Genomic DNA, 18,376 nt, shown 5'->3' with positions numbered 1-18,376 from the left:
AGATATGTGAGATTGTGTCTGTTATAACAGGTATCTGAGACGTATCTGTTGTGGACACACTTGCACATACAGACATACATAGCTGCTCCCTCCACCTCAAAGCAAGTTTTGCTTTACAGCTTATAACACCCAGATACATTCAGGTTCCCTTACAGTCTGAGAGATGAGATGTCATTAAGTCTTGGCAGTAGATCTTCTGGTGTGTACGGCGTGCCTTTACATCTGGCATCTGAATCACACAGCACAGTTTGCAGGAATGGGAAGAAGCCTGCGCTAGGAAGGTTTCGGGGTGCAAGATAACCTGGAGGAAGGAGGAGAAAAAAAATTCCATTATTATGGTTCAGACGTGCACTTTTTTGCCATATGTTTCTATCAATATGTGACATTTTCTCTTCCCAAACCATAGGGTCAATTCTCAGTTTCACTGAGGCTTTTTTACTCCGCTCCAGCAGCACTATCTGCCAAATCCCACTAGAAGCACGTTCCCATCACTGACAAAGTCATGAAAGGCTATTTAGTAGGAAAAAGAGTCAACTTACTTGTTTATAAGACACCTGTTGGTCCTGAAGGAACTGTAGATTTCCCCCCTCTACTCCAAAATGCAAGAAACAGGCAGGAAATGACAAAAGCACCCTAGGTTTATGATATCCTAATTCTGCCTTTAAAGAACAAAGTAACATAAAAGCAGGCACGTGGCCAGAGTAACCCAAAGCACCCATAAGAGCATGTTCTCCTAGGCCTGGGTGGACCAGCTTCCATGCAAAGCCACAATCTGCTGTTTCAAGCCAGGCTGTTAAAACAGAACTCTGTCAGCTTTTACTACAGGAAGGGGCAATGGATCTAGGACCAGCCAGCCTCCTTTGCTTTTTGTGCAGACCTGCCCAGGGAAGGGAGAGGAGCAATCTATCACCACCACTCCCTCTAAGTCTCCTGCCATCTCAGAGCAGCTCCTGCACCATCTGCTTGGTGACCTGTGATGCTGGCAGCCAGCAATGAGGGGCGAGATGTATGTCTCTGTCTCCCATTTCTGCAAACATGGAATGGACCTGAGCAATTAGAGACTTTAGTATTTTATGTGCCACTTGCCCCGTGCTGCTTACCAGCAGCCTGCAGAGTATACCACCTGCTTTTCCTCTCAGTGACAAATGCTCCAATAAATCTCAGAACTCTTTTGCTGGATCACAGCAACATATTATTTAAAATAATCATTTGGAAAATTACCTGGCAAAGGACTTTGCTATTATTTCTACTATGGAAAGGAGCCAGATTTACAAAAGACCCACAGGCAGGCTTGTAGTAATTGATTACCTTACTCTTTAGTCTCCAAAGACGACCTGTGACTCTTGCCCAGGCACAGCTTTATCACTAACCCCTCCAACAAGGACACTGCACTACATTTGAACTACATTTATTCATAATAGCCATGATCAAAAAACAGATATTCCCAAAGGGGATGGCAGTGCTAGATAGAGTACCTGGCTGTCAATCTCCTTGAAGGAGACTTGATTTTCCTGAGCTGTCCTCAGCACAGTTGATCATGGCCCATGAGTGTGCACTGCATTTTGGGGTCAAAAGGCAAAAGCTCACTGTTTAGCACGGGAGTTCTCACTGCTTTGGACCAGATAGCAATTGGCACAGAGGACTGCTGAGACCTGTAGAGTCACAGGCACCCATTTTGAGTGGTGGTGTGATACTCTTGTATACCTCAGCAGAGAACCTCCCTAGAAGATTGAAAGAGATACCCTGCCAGAGGAGAAGGCTACCTGCTGTGGGAAGCTTCCCCACCACTCACTGCATCCCCCAGGCCAGCAGGAGTTACACAACAGGCTGAGCCAGCTCTCAAGGCGAGTAAAGATCTCTCTTGTCCCTACAGGCAGCCCTTCTGGTGTTGGGGCCAAAGGACCAAACATACACCACTCTAAAGGTTTCTGAAGTGTAATTAAGCCTGCTGCCCGTGAGGGAAACTTCAAAGTAGGGCACTTTAATCTGGAAGCATCCTTGTGTGAATATTCCTGCCATGTCTGGGATTTTTGCCCTTTGAGATCACCAATTACAACCCTGCAAAATGGCATTTTGCACACACCGGCATTCTCCTCTCATCTTATTTCTGATCTCCCGCACCCTCATTCCCATGCAGGAAATTGACTCACACACCAGTCCAAAAATGCACACCACAGACCCCACTTTATCAGTGTCCCTACCAAAATGAAGCTTCAAATACTTGGGAAGCCATGAGGTCCAGGATGGAGAGCAGAACCACAATGAAGTGAGACAGGCAGGTGCTAGGAGGGAAATGGCTACACCCGCCACTGCCATCCACATCAACCGATGACAACCAGGGCCAGGAACTAAGCTTACATCTCTTAGTAGACCTGAGACATCTAAAGCTATGTAACTCCTAGCTGGACAGCAGTGTGGGGAACAAAAGGATGGGACTAGGAATTTGGGGAGTACTGTTCTTCTCTGGAGAGATGCAAGATGTTTACAGAGACAATTATGCAAAAAATCATGATGAATTCAGAGCAGAAGAAGACACTTCCTTGAGATATAAGTAGCAATAACAAATTTTACAATTGGACTCCGAGGTGGTACACTTTGAACTAAGTGGACAATTAAACAATCAGCTGCTGTATAACAAGCGAGGTGTACAGCATAAGAACACAGCGATATCGGCTCTTTTCTCCTTTCTTCCCTTTTTCAGACTGCTGTTTCAAAGAGACAGGAATTTGTGACCTGAAGTTTGGAAGAACTGCTACTCATGGTGGTGGCATGATGCCTGTGAAGACAGCGTTGGCCCAATGCAATTGAGGTTCTTAGTGAGGCTCTACCAACTTGCAATCAACAGATGTTGAGCAGTTTGCTGGCACCTCGATACAACCATGTGGCCTGATCCATCACTGAGTCACTGCAGCCATGAGCCTGTGTAAGCCCATGATGTTCTTGGCACAAAAGCAGTGGCAATGCCAGAGAAGACTCTTCTGGAACAGGCCTGGACTCCAAGAGAAGTTAAAGAATTAAGGAAGTTTTTCAAGAAAGACCATGACACAGAAAAATCTGAAATGTCCAGGCCCAATTCCCATTTGCTTTAAGTTAGACCTATGCTGGTTCTTAACCATGAGAATCTAGCACAGCCGTGCTGTGTGTCAAGCACAAAAATAACACACAGGTTCATCCATCAGGACAAAATGAATTGTTACATTGGCTCTGCTGCCTGCATTAATGAGATCTCCACTGACTCCAAAGAAAGTTTAAAGACCTGTTTTAGATGCAGACACCGCTTCCACAGATATGTACCACAGGGAGATGAATCCCACCCTTGCTTTCTGACACGAGAAGCTAATGATGCTGAAGGAGCATACTGCCTTCTTTAGGCACTGACCCCACCGAGCCAAGAACAGGGTGGCCAGGCTGGTGTGACAGGTCTGTCACTCCCAGATAACAAGCAGTCAAACTTGCCACCATCAGAACCACAAGCACTTGTCCCCCTGTTCTTACTATCTTGAAAATCACTTCTTGCAGCAGTCACAGAGGCCAACAACTTAATTTAATAGAGGCTGAGCAGCACAGCCACAGGAAGATCAGCTCTGGCTATGCTGCCTCTGGCCAGTGTGCCTGAGATCAGAGCAGAGCCAGAGCGTAAGAGAATGTATAGGAAGCATGGCTGATTTGGGAGTCCAAGCTCCAGATAAATGTGATGTAGCCTCAGAGTTCTTTCTTACAACTCCCTCTCATCCTGCAAAGGAAGGAAATTACTGATGAGAAAATGAGTCAAGAGATTAATGCACACCCTGCTCCATCTTCCCGCCCTCCATCCACTTGCTCGTGGTAAGGAGACGTGACTCCATGGAGCCACATGGGCTGCTCTGCCCACACATAGAAATTCATGACCTGTGTCAGCCCTGTACACCACTGCAAGGACGGCTAGGGAGCAAACTGGCTCCTGACTCCCTTCAGTGCTTCAGGAGATGTTTGTAACTACTTGTCCCTCCCTTGGCTGAGATTTGTGCAGCGTGTCAGCTACATTATTATACAACGTAAGCACTAGTTATGAAACATTATTGAAGGAAAGTTGTAAATGCTCTGCAAATTTTAAAGAACAGTCTTTTGATGGAGATAGTTTCACAATCTGAAACATAACACTTAAAACCATTAGTGACTTTTGTAGTATTTCTACTGTTGGGAATTCCTTCAGACTTCCACGTGCTGCAGAAGGCAACTCCTCTCACTGAAGTCCATGGCAATGCCATATCCAAGGAATATGGATTTTCCTAGCCCTGTAGTCCCCAACTTTATGATCCCACATCACATGATAGAGAGATCCACAACACATGGCATAATTTTTCCATTCTCCCCACTGCCTTTAGCTTTAAACTTCTTAATTTCTTAAAACTACAATTACCTTTCGAGGCCCCCACTACACTACCTATAAGCCAAGAGGGAGAGATCACTGCAGCCACTGCTGCCCCATGTCTGAGCTGAGAGGCCACCGTAGCATATGTCTGGGTAAACTGACTTGTCTGCAACCAAAATCTCAGCCCTGATTTGTATCCTATTGCTAAAGACTGACTTCTGGGTCTTCCATCAGCAGAAACCCAAGCAGGCTTTTGCTGTCCCCTCTCATTGAGAACTTTGATTTTCCATCACCGTTGAAAGGAGTGCACCGAACATGAGGAAGAGAAGGCAGGCATCCCAAAGGGCAGACAGAAGAAGCCAAGAGGGCTCAGTGCTGCATGGGCTGGCTGGTTCTCCCTGCTCAGTAGCACCTAGCTAAACCAGCCACCTCTCCAAGAGCTGAAAAGAAATGAGGCATGCAGAGCAGTAACAATAAACACAAGATACCTATAATACATGCATGCCACTGGAAATTCTGGCATTTCCACATTTGCTTTCATTCAGAATAAAATGAAGAAAATTAATTTCTCTTACTTTCCTGAATGTCGTAAATTCCAACACTTCCCTTCAACACAAGCAAAACAGTTTGATTTCTTCAGGTAAAGGTGCTTGGTATAATAATGATGAAAAATGTCAGGGTAATAATAAATGTCATACAAGAAAGATGAAAATTACTATTTCACTACAATCTATAAGATTAATTGAAATTGACTGAAATGTTTAAATCTAAATGGACCACGTTTTACGTTGCCACATCGATTTTGCTGCTTTCACCGCACTTGCATTAGCTGAGCCCAACCATTCACTTCAAGGAAACGGGCATTTCAGCAGACTGCAGACACTGCACCGTGAACGCAGCCCCCTTCAGCCATAAGCTGTCACCCCCTTCAGCGTGAGGCAGCGAGGCTATCTGCCACAAAGGAGGGAAGTTCTGGGAGGACAGCAGCCACTGTTATCCACACCAGAGCAAAGGAAATAAATACACAGTATTTTCAAATTATCAGTTCAGTACAGGTTACACTCTGGTTTACATCAGCTAGTGATCTCTCATGTAAATTAGCAACCGGCTCACTCCATGTGCTGCTAAGTACCTTCCTTTCCCTCAGTTCCCCAGTGTCAGCTCTGCTACTCTGAGAGACACTAAACTATATTGCAGCCCTAGCATCTGAACATGCAAATCCCCTTAAATTCTACACAGGCCATGTCTTTTGCTTTCAAAATATCACCCATGTATTCCTTCTCCCTTTTCTGCCCACCCTGTACTTCTGGTTTCAGGGCCTCCTACCTTGCTGTGCCACCCAGCCTGCAAAACCAGACAAAACCTATGTTCCATTTTATTCACATGAAAGGAAAGATGCGAAATTTTCATTATGAATGGCTACTTCATAAATAAATGCAGGTACATTAACTGTATTTTCTCCCTCCTTTACCTTTATTTTAAAAAGTTTTTCTGTTTTCTATCCACTCATGGCTTAGTGTTGTATCGCTACCACTCCCTGGGCATGAAAAAATTCTCTTGGCTTCAAATATCACATGCTCTGACACTGCATATACCTTATGCATTAAGTCCTTCCATGCTCCTTCCATAGTTCATAAAAAATCCATATAAATCTCAGCTCCACCACTCATGAATTAGAGGCATTAATGAGCATATGAATTCATTAGGAAGTATTGTGTTTAATTGAAAATCCATTCAATCATTGCTAAATCATACAAAGAGACTTAATAACTGGGACTCTTCAGCAAAGAAAGAGGGCCAAAAAGTGATTTGATAGAGAAATAAATAAAATCGTGATCAGTGATTAAAAGGGTGAGTAAATGATCATCCCTTGCAACATGGGGACAAAGAGACACAATGAGATCATGAGGTAGCAGGCAGAAGAGACAAAAAGTACCTTTTTTAAACAAATACCAAAATGTTGCGGAACCCACTGTCACAGGGTTATGTGTGCTGAAAAGCAGGCACTCATTCAAAAAAGAATTAGATAAATTCACAAAAATAGATTTGTCAGTGGCTACTAAATATGATCACCTGGATTCAACCTCTTCAGCTTCTGGCTGAAGAAACCTTAAACATTTGGACACAAAGTAGCAATTCTGACTGTTTATCAGCTGTGATTTATATTTATCTAAGAAGTCATAAAGCATATAGTGAAAATATTTACTGCTATGGTGATCTCCTCCCAACTTTCTAAGCAAAATATTTAACTACATTGTGTACACACAACATTCTCGCTTCCTTTCTAGTCCTTCGCATAGTCACACAGCATTACTTTAAACTTTATTCCTTTGTTTTCTCTAAGTCAAAAAGACAAACATGCCCGTTTCATGACATGATGATACTGTTTCTTTTCAGCTACATGCAACTGCCCATTTCCAGGTTTGTTCTTACCTGTTTATCATTAATAACTTAAGCTGCCTATTTTTTGTAGAAAGCTTTATGATAACACTAGGATTTCTGATCTCTCTCCAAAAACTAAGCCCGATCATCAAATCTATGTGATAAGATTCATTTTGAAGCAGGGTATTTTTTACACACATGCAGAATGGCCCAAATAGCCAGCTGGTCTATCCCTTGTCTATGAGAAGAGAATATTTCATCACCATGGCATTTGTATTGCTGTGACACTGTAACATTCATGCACTCTGAAACTCACATCTGACCTTGAAGCTGGAGAAAGGGATCTGCATGTTCCTAGTTACCTGGGAATGAGGTCTTTAGTGGGACCAGGACCAGAAGGCAAATGCCAGCTGAGACTTTCCTTTACCTTTTTCACACCTGCAAGATCAATGCCCACACCAGTGCCATACTTGTTGCAAAAAAAAAAAAAAAAACAAACAAAAAAAACAAAAAAAAAAAACAAAAAAAAAAACAAAAAAAACCCACAAAACCAAAACCAAAAAAAACCCCAACAACCACGAGGTGAGGACAGTAAGTGTTACAGTTCCTGGCAGCACAGCCCAAATCTCGCTCAGTGTGTCCAAAGCCCACGGCACAGCAGTGATTAGCCCTACTGATTTTAATGGGATTACTCAGACTTCAGGTTAAACACATACTTAAAAGCTGTGCTAGATCAGAGCTCTGGTTTGGTACTGCACTCCCTATTGCACTGTCCCCCTACACTGTTGCCTTTCGTATCACAAAGCTGTTTTTTATAACCATTCCAGAGCTAGCAGGCAATTTCTTCCACCCTATTTTTGGCCAGACAGCAGAATTGTCATTTACCTCTGCAATTTCACCTGTTGAGCAGACAGCACTGAAAGATTCCCTGAGCTTACTTCCAAGTTGCAAGACACCAAACAGCCTCAGTATCTATCATATCACAATAATTTTTGTTCCTCTGCGAGCCTCCAGTACCACTGTATGTTAGGATGGGTTCCCACTGCAAGGTAGCACACAGTAAGCTCAAATACACACTGTACAACATATTGCTGCCTGTGCATACCAGCACAGGTCTGGATGGCACACAGCGCGGGGAAACCTGCCAGCCGGGCCCTGCACCACGCACGTTAATTATGACAATTATGGTATTAGCCCAAGCCTCACTGTCCCTGGAGCACACACATTCCCCCTCTGCCTTCCTGTTATGCTTTAAGCTTTGTTCTGTTTGTTTTGGTTTTTTTTTTAATTTCCCCACATACAAACCATTATGTAACAAGAAGATGTGAGCAGCTATTGCACATACATCAGTTCACCTGTGTAGCACATAGCCTATCCCGATTTACACGTCATACACCCATTACACAGCTCCTGTTTTTTGAAATGAAAGCTCAGCAGGACCCCAGATAACTCCATCCAACCCCCCAGATGCCCAGTCTGACTGAGTGAGATTCAAGAGCTTGTATTTTTCATCTTTACAGCAGCAGCATCCTTGTTTTCTCAAGTCTCTCAGTAACACAGTGTTCTCAGCTGTCTACCTGTGACAGTGAGATCAAAGCAGCAGGCAACTCTGCTACAAGACTACTCCCTGTGTTGGTGGCCTCAATGGAGGAAGCACTTCATTGCCTAATTCTTCCCTCAAGCATTTCAGGCTCTGCAAATAAGAATGTCCCAGAGCAGACAGCATCTACTTCCACGCTTATTAAGACTAGGCAAACTAGTTTTGCTCACCCACAGACCTTCACCTTCCACCCCCTTATTTAATAAATTAAAAATCGGCACTTGAATCTGAATGCGTTGGGCTCATGCACTGATCAGGGAGATCATAAAAATGAGAGAGCACAAAAATTGCAAAGAAGCAAGAGAAGATGCAGGTGTAAAGGAGGAGAAAGAATGCCCAAACCAGACACAAAGAACAAAGGAGGGGAGACGGAAACCTGCTAATAGGTTTTGCAAATTCAGGTCAAGATAGGGAAATGACAGAGCTGATGTCTGCACGGTGGGGCAGAACTGATGAGGAGGGGTTACACTGGACATTGACTGCATTGTGAAGGGATGGTCCACTGCCTAAACACAAACACGCCAAGAGAAAGCAGGAACTGCACACTAGCCCTTTTCCTACAGGGCTTTTAAAAGCAATTTTTAATGCAGACAAGGCTGACTTGGTCTTGTTGTAGTACAGCCAGCTTGCTCTTGTCTGTATATGAGCAGCAGGGCACTGCACAAACAGGACGTAAGAAGAGAGTTGGAATGTTTCCCAGCAAGAAGCTGGAACCTAAAAGCTTAAATCCATATTTAAACTTTTTGGGGAAAAAAACTGCACAAAAGCCATGTTTACTAAACCAATGCCTTTCAATGCTCAGTGCCTACAGCCCAGAGTCCAGGTTTAGATTCTTTAAACAGAAGTGACCTCCTTTCCAGAAACAGACATCAACAGCTGCTGACTTCAGTCCAAGCCAAACTGCTTAGCACCTTTGGAAAAATACTTCTGCACTTCTAGGTCCCAGAATCTGGATTCAGATGCTTCAGGAAGTCAATTAGAATTGACTGCCTCAAGGTTCTGTTGTAATTCAGTCGGGAGGAAAAACATACTAGTAACTTAGGAGGTTCCCATCTCCAACTAAACATCCTTCAATCACACCTCACAAGGCAGAAGAGTCTGTAGAAAGAAATGGAGGTGTGGAGATTTCTGAAAAGGGAGGCATTAAAAACATCACAGTACTCTGTTTAGGCTGTGGGTCTCTGAGCTTGGGCAAGTCACAGGGAACCTTATGTCTGGGCACTGCTTATGTATGTAAGGAGATGGATGTATATGTCTATTCCAGCAAATGTGGGGATAATAAATGTAATTCATAATTCCATCCAGCACTGTTCCAATGAAACAGTGTGTTATATGGCAGTCTGCTCTCTGGCACAACAGCAACACGACCAAATGAAACAAAATGAAGTTCATACCAAAGCAAGGAGGGACCTGATAAGGTTATTTTGCTAATCACACTGCAGACAAAAATCTGGTGTTGGGTTGTCTAGAAAAGGGGAGAAAACTGACAGAAAAGAAGGGGAGGAAAATGAAGCGATGTAAAGCAAAACAAGGAGTGGGACTGCTCCACCACAGGCAAATGGTGAAGGAGAGCTGGAAGTCTGATGTGTGTTTGTCTGTACACAGAGTAGGTGGAATACGCCTTGCATAAATACCCATGACTTACCTAAATGAATGGAGTGGCCTGTGTAGCTGAGCCACCATCTCAACTCCCTGTAATTAGCATGGGAACCTATTAATTTTTCCACACTACTGGGAAAAGAGACGAATTCAGGTCCCTCTAACTATGAAGCAAATTCCTTTAAAGTACAAGCATCTTTTCAGACCTTTCTCATCTCCAGGATGGTATCTCAGAGGAAGGGTAGTGCTGTGACCCATGTTTCTCCATGCCATCTACCCTCACTTGAGGCCTGGCAGCTACAGCCATCACTGACATTGAGAATTAGCCCAGGTCATGGTCTTTCTCTGGTAAATGTGGGACAATTTTAAAAGTTTAAAGGTTCCTGAATCAGATCAACACTGTGGGATTGAGCCAGGGAACTCAGAGCTAAAGGTGGTTTGAGGTCCTTCGTTGCACAGACCCACAGGGCAGGAGGCCCCTGAACTCATCTACCAGCACATTGCTGCAACAGCCAGAGGGGCAGAGACACACACGGGTGATGAAGATGGAGGGTGAAAGGCACTGCCATGTGCTTGGCAGCACAGACACCTCACACCCACCACAACCAGCTGCCTTATCCACTTTCTCAGTGGTATGGGAAAGGGGCTGCTACCTGCACATACCCTTTCCTTTTAAGCAATATAGAGCATCCTCCTTTTCCTGACACTGCCCTGGCCAGGTAACTCGTGCCTCTGTTACCTCTGACATGGTAACTGCTCAGTACAGAAGTCACAGGACAGGTGTGTCTGCAGGTACCAGCAGTCACAGCCTCTCTTCTAAGGCTTCTCAGGTGTCCATGCTGTGATTCATACTGATTTTTCCAGCCAGCTCTGGACCTGTTCAAATTCTAGCTACCGATCACAGTAAGACTGAATGGAGGGTAGCTCAGAGACCCTATCCTGGGCCCTCTGCCAGGAATGCTGGAGCCAAGAATGGGAGCAGAGTATGAGCATCTGCCCCTTTGTAGCGTTGTGCCATGCAGCTCAGGCTCTAAACTAGACAAACAGCTATGCTGGTACTGGCAAACAGTCTAGTGTTCAACTGTTAACAATATTGCCCCAGAATACCAGCTGCAAAGAGCAGCCTTGCGGAGCACTCTGCTACTGAGTCTGTCAGGAATATCTCCAAGGGAATGCAATACACTCTGCAGGCATCTCTGCGATGGTGATGAAATCTAGGTGGAAATTCTGGGCAGAGGTGAATGGTAAGATGTGCTTCAGTGAGAAGAGTTCAGGCAACAAAATCCCTGGCAGAATTTGATGGATTTAAGACCAGACCCAAGAGCACGGCTTCCTTCCATGAAGAAGGAAAAAGATCTGTGAGTGAGGCACAGCTTTCACAGCCTGCTGGCTGTCCCTTGGAAATCCAGGGAGGAGCAGAGCCCTGGGTCTAACAGGAGGGCAAGGTTCCTACTACATCTTCTCCACAGCAGTGAAGAGCAGGGTTTCTGAATGAGTGGACAACTAACCACACCCAAGAGATCTTCTGCAGAGAATAATGATGAGGTCAAACTGATGGGAGGGGAAAGAAGGCAAACAGAAAAGGAAGAAAGCGGGTGGGGAGGGTGTGACGGGGTGTGACAGTGCTAGTTACAGCAAGGAGTGTAATTGAGCTTCTCTGTAGACTGAGTGGGTTGAGCCCTGAGGGACAGATTGTATCTCATACGCAATTCCCATACCTTGCAAAAACCTGTAGTGATGGAAAGGGGCTTTAGTCCCTATGCACTCTAGAAAACAGATGATACAGGCACAAAATACTGGAAGATACCATCAGACCCAGTTACCTGGCTTTCAGGCTGCAGGCTTCCAATCCAGAGCTTCCTATTCCACATGTATGCCACAAAACACAACCCAATACCTCCTAGCAAATACAAAGGCTGTAATAAAAAGGTCAAAAGCCACCACTGTGATGTGCATAGTAAGTTTGATGGTTAGACCCTCATCACAGGAACGGTATGCAGAGAGAGAGAAATCTCTTTCTCATTTCTCCTGACAACAATCTCTGCTGACCTGGAAATACATCAAACAGATGCCTGGGAGAAAGAAGAGAGGTGGTTTTGTGGGTTTTTTTCTTCTTAGATACTAGATGCTTAAGTTGTAAAGAAAATTATGTATCAGATGGATTTCAGCTCATTTTTCTCAGTTCTTGGTTCTCCTATGAGCATTCTCTTGACTGGTGACATTTATTTGTCATGTCCCTTCGGAGTTCAGTCTGGCACAAACTCCCGTTGCATTAGGTGCTACACAACATAATTCAAAGCAAGCAACTTGCTCTTGCAGGAAGCTCTTACCACTTGTTCATTCTTGACTGATATTTTTTATGCAATTTCTCTACATAATACTCAATCTATCGAATGTGTATTAGACATTCTTCAGAAGAACTTAGTGTCTTGAATTTGAACTGGTTTAACTCAACAAATAATAGATTTCATGATATTTCTGTGGCCTGAATACATGAGATAAGCTTACAGACTGACATTGTGGGGTTATCTCTAAGCCTTCAAAACTTGGCATCTCAGTAGTTTATTCTATCTCTGTGCCATTGATTCTGTGCTTCCTGACTTTTGTCTACCTGCAGTAATCTCTTGACAGCAGAACTGGAAACAGCTTCTCATCACTACTTAACGATTATGTCTTTTAAGGCAGGCACTGGAATTCAGCAGAGAGTGGATTTTATTCCTGTTCAAAATGAACAAAAAACCCCTCCTGTAATAGTTTTCCTAGATGTTACCACCCCTGCCTTTTTTTTTTGTCCAAAAAGTTTCCAAATGATTTCTCTTTTGCTTTTCAAACAAAAAATTGATACACTTTTCCAGTTGTAAAAAAAAAAAAAAAAAAAAAAAAAAAAAAAAAAAGTGGGTATTTGTCAAGCGGCTATTCTTATTTAACCAGAAAAGCAGCAGAAACTGGCTGTTGGATGCTCTAGTTAACATTTTTCTCCATCCCCTTGGAATTCTTAGATTATGTCTGAACATCTGGATCACAAGAACACACCACAACCATTATTTTTCAGCTTTAAATCTCTTTTGCAATAGAGAGTTCCTATGAACTACTTCCAAGAGAAACACACACCTAATTGTATACTTACTGAGACTTGTCCCAAAATAGAATCCATCTACAGAAAAAAAGGGAACTAGTCCAAAGATGCTGCCCAATCTTCCCCTTTCCTGCAAAGCACAACTGATGGAGGTGCTTGCTGTTCCTAAGAACAATCCTTCTAATCCGTTAATTCAGAGATGCAACCATCCAAAGCAAACATGCTCCAAATAAATATACATTCAAATTAATAGCCATGTAGAGTAAAAGAATAAATATTTTACCGTTCAGCTGGCTCTCTTGACATTCATCTTGTCTGATATATCAGGGACAGGAAGCACAACCCATAGAGCAGTGTGGGAGGACTGCCATTTCCACACTTGGCAAAATCCAGGGTTTTCACAAAGTACAATGAGTCCTGACTTGCCTGCTCCAACTGGTTCAAGGGAATTTGGGAGAACTTAAAATACATAACATGCCTAAAGAGATCTGACAGCAGATGGGCTTGGGGTTAAAAGAACATCCTAACACACCAGGAATGTCCTTCTCCATTAAAGACTTCCTATGATACCTTCGGAAAGTCACTTGCTCTAGCTTTCCACCCCTGTCTACAATATGAGGTATACAAACCTTTAGTCAGATTAGGCTGCAAGCTTTCTGGGACAAGGGCTATCCTAACCGAGTATCTAATAATTGTCACAATGTGGCCCCTTCTCACACATCATACAGAAATAAAGACTTTTTAATCAGAGAATCACACACATCAGGAACTGGGTTGAACACTGCCAGTGTGCATACATACTATCAGGAACAGATCCCTCATGGCCACATTTTACACATCCGATAGCTACAAACACTGGAAGCCAACTGCTTGCCCTCACTGCTGCCAGCATCTGTCTCCTCTCCCCTGCATCAGTCTCCCTGCCCCAAATATAAAAATCCAACACTGCCCACGCCAGGGCTTTGTTCTTGCCAAGTCGCTGAAAGCCTGATGCAAGTCATCCATGGTGATGTTGCTCCTGTTAATCAGGTGCTGCAAATCTTTTAGTACAGTAATTTTTGAGGTCCTATTCCTACCCTGTGCTGGGAAACTGTGTCTCAATAATACCTCTGCACAGCTTTGTGGATGTGGTTCAGCAGACTAGATGTCCAACATGGAGCAAGAGTCTTGCATATACTTTCAGGGTCTCTGCAACAATAAGGCTGTGGAACCCCGCTAATGAGCAAATGAAAAGTTCAGTTCCATGATTGATTTCTCCCAATACAAAGGCAAGCTATCACTGAAAAGAGGGGCCCAGCCCTGGCACCCACTCCTCTCCCCTCAGTTAGGACTACACTTAGGAGCCCACAGAAAGCAGAATCAGGGATTTGATCTAACTCAAAATTAACTCTGTGGAAGGGGAAAAGGCTTCCAACTGGATAAACTCCTTGCTTTGTTTTACCATATAACTTCATGGACAAACGCACCCAGGGCTGGGCACATGCTTCTTCTGATGGCAGTAAGGACTCACTATATCAGTTTTAGAGCAGATCCAAGTGCAGCCATACTCTGGGATGCAAACATGTTCTCCTGACCCAGGAAGCAAGGCTTGGAAGCAAAAACCAGCTTGTGCAAACTCCTTACCTATTTAACCACCAACAACTATTCGCCCACCCAAAGAGCTGCTCTTTGACTGCTCAAAAAGGGTCACATACACCATCAGGCCACAGGAGCCAAACAAGTTACCACTCTTCAGCTGAGCCTTAGTAGCAAGCTGCCTAAATAGGTGCTTTTTGCGTGTAGCACACACAAAGTAAAATCTTTCATGTTAACCAATCTTTTGTTTGTTACCTCACCTTCATAATCACGCTCGAAGCATATGCCCTTACTCATTTTACCAAGATCTCCCCAGCTGCCCTCTTGTCCCTCAGTTTATCATGTAAATTTATATTGCTGTCTACAACAGCAGTATCTGAGTGCATCTCAATGAGACAGTTCTTTAAAGTTGTTTTCCAATTATAAAACTAATTTGAAAAAAAAAAAAAAAAAAGCAAAAACAACCTCAGAGGAACACAGACATTTTATTTACAGCATGCTACATCCCAGGAAATCTTCACTGGAAACTACAAAGAACAAAATTTGTAAAAGTAACAACACACATCAAATTAACACATCAGTCACTGAAATGAGAACTAAACCCCAAAGACATAAAAACAAACCAGTTACTTACAGTTTGGCTGTGGTTCTGGAGGGAATTTGAGACGGATAATGGCCAAGATTATGAAAACAACCACAGGCCAGGAAATTAAAATGAACGACCATACCTATAAAACAGCAATGAAAATATATCGGTTAAGTTTGTTGTATTGATGTGTCTCAGAGCTTGTCTGGAATGCACAAGTACTACCCTAAATGAGTTAGTTATAAGATGCACCGTAAATCATGCCTGTCTTGGTATGCATAAAATTAAAACCCCAATATTATCTATGCAGGAAGAAAAACTACATAAGATTTTAAGAGCAAATAACAAGCCTGAAAATAACACAAGCCTTCCTGTGTTTCAGTTTGCCTGATAATTATGGGGGACAGTGTTTACACACCTTTGAGACGCTGCTATGTAATAGTAAAAGCACACTGACAAGTGCAAGACTTTGGGACACACCAATCACGAGATAAAAGAGCTCAAGTGTGAAAGGTCAGTTTCACTTTCAGTGAATGACACTGCTCAAAGGATGGGTAAAAATTACTATGATTTAATTATACCCCCAAAATAAAGTGTTTGACAAGTGAATTGACAACTTCTTCACAAACAGTAGCTGAGCCTCACAGCAGAGCTGAAAGAAAGTATTTTCATATTAGGTGTTTACAAGATGTGGAGTTCAAGCACAGTGAAGGAAGCAGTTTATGGAGTTGTGTAATCAGTCAACTGGAAAAATCACATTTGAGCACCAATCACCAGGATCCCTCGTAGGAGCTTCTGACCCCAGCAACCTAACTCCCTGTCATCCTTTCATTTCCAGACTCTAGCAGTCTATATAGATGAACTGAGGTGGAAGAGACATGATGTGGAATTGGCCTACTACATTGGAAAAAAAACATGTATGTTTATAGAGCCCTTGTCTCTGACATGAGGGTTGACCATTTCAATGGATGAGAATGAAGAAAACACAGTCTGCTAACCATCTAGCATAGTAGACCAATCTAGATAGGAGGGCCAAAGTCAGTCTTAAAACTACAAGCCTTGGAGTTATGTAAGCTAGGAAAATGCAATTATTCAAATAATCAACTGCTTTTGCACTAGCTGGTTAGCTTGCTACCATGCTTACTAGATTAGATTTTCCATCTATCAGTAGTTAAGCTTAAACTACTCTGGGCTGCAAAATTGCTGTGCTCTTTATGCCAATTTTTGAAACTGCAAAGATGTCTTTCCTCAAAACCATCTCATTTTTCATCGTTGTGTTGCTATTTTTTTCAGATCAGCACACATTACTCGAAACTGTTTTTCCACAGTAATTCCAAGCCCATAACAGTGTTTTCATTTCCTGTAACACTTACTGGAACATAAAAACAAACAAACAGACAGACAAACAAATCCTGGAGAGCAATTCAGCTTAAAGATGGTTGTTTTACAGCAACTCCATCCCTATCATCCCTGATGAGATGACACAACCATGAAAGTAGGAGCAAACTTCATGGCCCAAAATAGGCAACTGACCTAACCTAACTGATCAAACCACATGGCACCTCCCCACACGTCCCTTCACAAAGGGCACTCCTATAATTTCAGCATTCAGCAGTTTTAGATTTTACAGACAGTACTCTTCCCACCTTTTATATATGCACTGCCAACTTATAACAAGATTCATCACTGAAACTAACATCTTTTTATAATTTTTTCTATCACATGCTTTCCCTATAATCAGTCCCCAAACATGCTGTTTAACTCTGATTAATTCACATGCAAACAGTATTATTAATGTATCCTTCTTGCTTAGCACCACCTAGGCTAAAGTAAAATTATGGGCTAATAGCACAGAAACTGATATTAGTCAGAAGCTGCCTAAAGGAAGGGCAAGATATTTGTCATATTCTTGGGGCAAGAAATGAATACTGATTGTTTCTGCTCTGGGAAATCTTTGTACCTCTCCATTTTCAGCTAAAACGGTGCTTACACTTCCCAGACAGCTCTTCCCTTAGTATATCTGTCCTTCGATTTAATTGGATTTAATAGTAGCTGCGCTCATCAGTTGCAACAAAACAACATTCCCACTGTCCCAGGCATTTCTAGTTAACAAAAACAAGACAAAACCACTCTAGCCAAACTGCTTGCAGGTGGAGCATGTTGACTTGAATGGAGCCATAATCAACCTCAATTTGGCTCCTGGAACATTGCACACTGTGATGTAGGTTGCATAATCCTTTTCTTGCTGGATTATTTCACTGCTAAAAGTAGATTTAACTGCTCAGACCTTAGTATCTCTGGATGCAGGCACATTTTCTCGCCCTTCTGCCTCTATTTAAATAACCAGCCTGCCTAGAAGTGACAGATGGAAAGCCACGAAGTGCAAGAGACACTGATTTCTTCAGTTCCCCCTGGTATGCAGGCCAAACCTTGCTCCCAAGAAGGCTGCCTTAAACTCGTGACCTTTCCTTTCTCAGCAAGAGTAACCTACATTGAGGCACTCCCTGGCCATGGATGCAGAGCTTCAGCCGATTTCAACAAATTGTTCATCAAGCAAGCTGTAGCTCATCCCATACTGCACAAGTAGATGCAGTCTCTCCAGGGGCTCTGCAGAGACTTCACAGCGGAAAGAAAGTGTAAAGCAAAAGGCAGAAGTGAATGTGTTTTGCCAGCCTTGGAGAGACTGATTAACAGAGCAGGAAAGCACTGAAGTCTGCGGGGAGGGGGCGCCTGGTGTCAGACCATTCCGTGACATACCAATCAGCCCCGGTGAGGGCAGCCAACACCACTGCAGCAGCAAGAACCACCTTCGGTCATTATCAGAAACTAAGAACAGCAACAGAATACTTCCCTAACAAAACAAGCATGCTAACAACAAAAAAATATATATCTAAAAGCCTGGTCTGTAAATGAAGTCAGGTTACACAGGTAGAAAAACGCAAGAGGGAGGACAGAGAAGCTGGGATGCATTTGGGAGCAGACATAGGGGTTTACCTCATCACACCCTCCCTAATTTAGTGCAAGAGAGTAAAATGAAGGAGGGTTGCAGGGATAAATATGCTGCCATAAAATAATCAGCAGTGGCCAGATATTTATTTTAATTGAAATTTCAATTCTACAGAATTGATATTTCAACTCCACAGGAAACCAGAATTAAAGCAAGTGAGACTGCATGGTCAGAAGGACATGTAGGGATTAGGTTAGCAT

The 18,376-nt window shown here is 43.1% G+C and overlaps 1 protein-coding gene across 1 annotated transcript in view; it reads right to left on the bottom strand.

Annotated features, from left to right (window-relative positions):
• ABCA12 (ATP binding cassette subfamily A member 12) overlaps nucleotides 1–18,376 on the bottom strand; it is a 124,798-nt gene that overhangs the window by 79,155 nt on the left and 27,267 nt on the right. The window contains exons 2-3 of the mRNA XM_080399895.1: nucleotides 15,218–15,311; nucleotides 154–301 (exon numbers count right to left, since the gene is read on the bottom strand). Coding sequence (XP_080256021.1) covers nucleotides 154–301; nucleotides 15,218–15,311 — 242 coding nt within the window. The remainder of the gene's footprint in view (nucleotides 1–153; nucleotides 302–15,217; nucleotides 15,312–18,376) is intronic.

Source organism: Falco punctatus (genome assembly GCF_963210335.1).
Source record: "Falco punctatus genome assembly, chromosome: 8".
Taxonomy (NCBI): Eukaryota; Metazoa; Chordata; class Aves; order Falconiformes; family Falconidae; genus Falco; species Falco punctatus.
The sequence above is the reverse complement of the archived record's forward strand: the minus strand, read 5'-3'. Positions and strand labels throughout refer to the sequence as shown.